This window comes from Palaemon carinicauda, chromosome 41, assembly GCF_036898095.1.
Source record: "Palaemon carinicauda isolate YSFRI2023 chromosome 41, ASM3689809v2, whole genome shotgun sequence".
Classification (NCBI taxonomy): domain Eukaryota; kingdom Metazoa; phylum Arthropoda; class Malacostraca; order Decapoda; family Palaemonidae; genus Palaemon; species Palaemon carinicauda.
Genome location: NC_090765.1, coordinates 19502694 through 19507693, shown reverse-complemented (window position 1 = coordinate 19507693; position 5000 = coordinate 19502694). Strand labels below are relative to the sequence as shown.

Sequence of the window (5000 nt, the reverse complement as noted above, 5' to 3'; positions counted from 1 at the left end):
ACTCCAAAATCAACCCATTGTTCTCTAATCTTCATTGTTCTCTAATCTTGGGTAGTGTCATAGCTTCTGTACCATGGTCTTCCACTGTCTTGGGGTAGAGTTCTCTTGCTTGAGGTTACACTTGGGCACACTATTCTATCTTATTTCTCGTTCTCTTGTTTTGTTAAAGTTTTTATAATATATATAGGAAATATTTATTTTAATGTTACTGTTCTTAAGATATTTTATTTTTCCCTGTTTCCTTTCCTCACTGGGCTTTTTTCCCTATTGGAGCCCCTAGGCTTATAGCATCCTGCTTTTCCAACTAGGGTTGTAGCTTAGCAAGTAATAATAATAATGATAATAAAAAGTATTACGAAAATTATATACTTTATTGAGTTTTTTATAATCCTATTGTTAAGTTCAAGGTCCTTTCAATATAATTCCGTAAGTGATGAAACATGCACATAGAAATAGAACTACATTTACAATTTCTCCGCTTAAAAATCTCATGAGAGAGAGAGAGAGAGAGAGAGAGAGAGAGAGAGAGAGAGAGAGAGTACTGATTTCTTTGACAATATGGGGCAGGAAATCGCATGCCCACTCCTAGTCCATACGAAGAATAATATCAATAAAAAACATAAAAGGAAAGAAAAGATGAAAATGTTATGGTAACAGGAAAATGAGCTAAAACTAAAGAGGGAAAATTTTTCACCAAATCCACCATTAAGGGGACAACTAACCTAAATACGTTGACTTAATAATGGTTTCACATGATCAGTCACAATATAAAATGCCTTATTCATTTACTGCCATCAAAGTACATAAGTCAATAAATACACAAAGCAAAAGACATGCCATGGTTCACAATGGAACTGACGTCATAGGACAACGCCTACACTCTCTCCCTCTCTCTCTCTCTCTCTCTCTCTCTCTCTCTCTCTCTCTCTCTAACTGATTCATTTATACCCATTTTAGTTTCTTTTTCATATGAAGTCATGGAGTTTTAAAACTTTCATTGCATAAGTGAAACTTTAGATGTAGAGATGGCATAACCTTTACTCCTCCAATCATACGTGTATTTCATTTTAGTATTACATTGATTCACCATCTTCTAGAAACAAGATTTGATCCTAGAGCAGCTTATTAAATCATAATATTTCCATAATTCCTATAACCTTGCTATTTTCAAGATCGTATTTACCTCAGGAATTTATACCCTAAGTTATATTTCTTGTAATTTATCTTTCAGAAGTCTTCCAAAGATTATAAATTAGAGAGTGAAAACTTGTTGGGTCGAAGAATAGATGTAACACATGTCTACTAACATAAGAATATTCAAAATAGAATCTATCAGAAATCAAAATATTTCTGCTAAAAATTCAGCACGATAACCCATTCCATGATAGCTAATAACGCTAGATTAAAAATTACATTACCTAACACAAGGCAGCAAGTAACAAACGAATAATGGCTTCAATTAAATCAAATCTAGGTAAAATTCTTGAAAAAAAAATTAAATTAAACCTTTTTTAATTGTCATTAATGAAACTTACCAGAGAGCACCGTCCACAAAAATAAATGTAAAACAAGACACCAGAAACCTTTACAAGTTTAAAAGAGACCTATCTAAGGTTTTCCTTAAATCAAAAACACAAGATCTATTACTTCTAAATCGTGTTGATTTCAGTGATATTCTCACGTGCTTCAATTCAAAAAATAAAAAGGCAGTTATTGTTTGAGTCATGTTGAATGAGCAAAGTAAAGCCTTCACAACCACCTATTTTATTAAAAAAAAAAAAAAAAAAAAAAAAAAAAAAAAAAAAAAAAAAAAAAAAAAAAAAAAAAAAGAGAGATGAAACGGATCATAAAGACTATACCCCGAAGGCCTTAATAGATTAGTCAATCTTAAAGGAAATCTCGATGGAATATCAGGAAACTTAATGAATTGGAAAGAACTCTAAAACTGTCTGACTAATTTCTAATATACTGCTTTCATAGTATACCGTGAACTTCATAATAGTCTAGTGTACTCATGTCGTCAAAAGGGGCATCAAGAAAGAGAATCTACGGCCAGTCAAACCCATAGCTACTTTACTTGGAGTTCCAGTGTTTGAACCAAGCAAGGGACGTGTGTACAGTTGGACACATAAATCCCTTGCACATCTCGCTCCGAAAATGTGTATACTGTCACATCCTTACTTCGCAGCAAGTGACCAAACAGATAGCGTAAGAAGAGATGGCGAATGCAGTGGGCGGGGCTAAACACAGGAACTCACCAAGCAGTAAGTGTGGCTAGGTGCACTTTTTTTAGAGAGAAGTGTACCATGAATCCCTGTGTCCAATTGTACTAAATACAGTTCATGATAAACAATATATGGCAATGATCTCCTCACCTCTGTCTGGAGCCAAGGGTGTTCCTTGACCAAATCGGACCACTTGGTGTCTTCATTAACAGAGGCAAAGCGGCATGGAGCACACACTGAAGAAGGCAAGTGCTTGTTCAACAAGGCCTTCCCCGTCACCTCCCGAATGGCCTTGGCAGACATGGTTTATCCTGCGAAAGAAAGATTTTAGATAGATTATTAAATTATAAATGTCATATTCGAAACAAGTCTTCGGTAACAGCGTTTGTTCATTAATCGTGATCATAAAGTAACTTTTTAAGGGGATTAATTAACTCTTTTTAGATTTTTCGATAAAAAATATTTCTTTAAAAAAGTGTATGCTTTCCCACTACATTACTAAAGATGCCGTTATGCTCTCTCTCTCTCTCTCTCTCTCTCTCTCTCTCTCTCTCTCTCTCTCTCTCTCTCTCTCTCTCTCAAATTTTATAAAACACTAAAAATTGGACGACAAAAGATCTCACGAAAAACAGCAACAAAAATAATATTAATGCCTACATCTTAAAAAAGAAATTTGCTTCATACCTGACAGCACTTGTAATACATTTCTCTATTTAGGTGAATAGTGATATTTACGTACGCAATGGTTACATAATGCGCTTAATGTCATTTTTAAAGAGCACCTTCTCAACTTGACACAACTACACCTATTGATTTTGAAGTATGTAACTAGTAAGGGGCATGACATAAATGGAGGTATATATATATATATATATATATATATATATATATATATATATATATATATATATATATATATATATATATATACAGTATATATGTGTGTGTGTATATATGTGTATATATATATATATATATATATATATATATATATATATATATATATATATATATATATATATATATACATACAGTATATATATATATATATATATATATATATATATATATATATATATATATATATATATATATATATATCATTATCATCATCACCACCTCCTACGCCTATTGACGCAAAGAGCCTCGGTTAGATTTCGCCAGTCGTCTCTATCTTGAGCTCTTAATTCAATACCTCTCCATTCATCATCTTCCACGTCACGTTTCATTGTCCTCGGCCATATAGGCCCAGGTCTTCCAACTATTCTAGTGGTTTGTGGAGCCCAGTTGAAAATTTGCACCGATAAAAACGTCTAGAGTTAATTATATATAATCAAGTGTACATATATCATGAAAATGTACATTACTCTAAGAATAAGAAGCAAGTATATGTAAAATCATAGGATTTTTTTAAATAAAATCAGCGCGGTTTTTAATTAATAAAAGGGAGGAGATGGATTTTTTTTAATATATTCAGTGCGGTTTTTAACTAATAAAAGGGAGGAGATTTATCAGCCCAATGAGTTCAACTTGTCTCCCACAGACCTGACCAGAATAAAATCGGGAGTGATAAATTATAATATATATTACATCCGATTGAAAAATAAAAACTTCAATTTTATCTATTATACAGTATTTATGCCTCTAAAAAAATGAAATTTCACAGATTCCGATAAAAAGTTAGATAATGTTTATTATCCAAAACAGTTCTTTGTCTAAAAAATCTGCAATCATTAAAAAAATTAAAAAAATGTCTTGTGTTTAAAATCATGTCACACCCACTGCACTTGGGAATTATCTCATGAGGTATACGCATTGGAAAACAATGAGTCAATTTAGTATGACCAATACGTAATCTTACTAAAAACAACTTGTTCTTTTGTGAGTGTGTGTGTGTTTGTGTGTGTGTGTGGGTTTCTGGTCTGATGAATCCATTGGAGAAATAATTGGTTTATTTTGTTTTAATTTATTATTTTCAGATTTGTTATTCAGCCATGATAGATGCCTTAAAAAAAAAGTCAACGAGAATGTACTCTTCAAGGGTACGTGATATGTAATGCTAACGTATAAGGATCACATTTCAAAAAAAAAAAAAAAAAAAAAAAAAAAAAAAAAAAAAAAAAAAAAAAAGGTAAATAAAATAAATAAACCAAAAATGTAGACATCACAACCAAACAGATCGTAAATTCTTTCTGGCACACAAGCAAAATGCTTGAAAAATCTGAGGGCGCAAATTTTACTTTACGATGCAATCGTGTCAATTAATATTCGTGTATGCACGGGGTAGCTTTTGCAAGAATCCACAACTAACCTCCCACGCACGCACACACTCACGCATTTGTTGAATAAACTGATCACGATGGCAGAGTTTAAAAAGTCCTTCAACAATAAGCTATGCATTCCCATTAATCACAACACTGTCTATTTTCAATTAACAAAGAGTTGTGACGCATCAACCGCCATTGTCAAATCTTGTTGTGAGGTCTTTTGCTCAAATCATCCTAGTATTGTCTTCAGTTCCAATTATAACATTGCAGGTTGTTTATAGCGATGGCCAGCATTGTATGATTAGTTGGCATTTTTCAGAATACTCATTCATGTTCGTTTTCTGTATCCCGATGGACATAGACAATAACAATGAAAGTTATTTTGGTACAGATTTTTGCATACACTGTATATTGCTATTTTGAACTGGGTATGACGATTTGAAGGAAAAGTGATCTCATTAGCGTTTACGTACACAAGCACACACACTATGTACATTTATAATATGAA

At 32.5% G+C, this 5000-nt stretch overlaps 1 protein-coding gene across 3 annotated transcripts in view; it reads right to left on the bottom strand.

Moving 5' to 3' along the window:
• LOC137632263 (ATP-citrate synthase-like) overlaps nt 1-5000 on the bottom strand; it is a 369682-nt gene that overhangs the window by 349402 nt on the left and 15280 nt on the right. For all 3 annotated transcript variants that reach the window (XM_068364154.1, XM_068364155.1, XM_068364156.1), the window contains exon 2: nt 2376-2536. In XM_068364154.1, the coding sequence (XP_068220255.1) occupies nt 2376-2528 (153 nt within the window). In that variant the 5' untranslated portion in view covers nt 2529-2536. The remainder of the gene's footprint in view (nt 1-2375; nt 2537-5000) is intronic.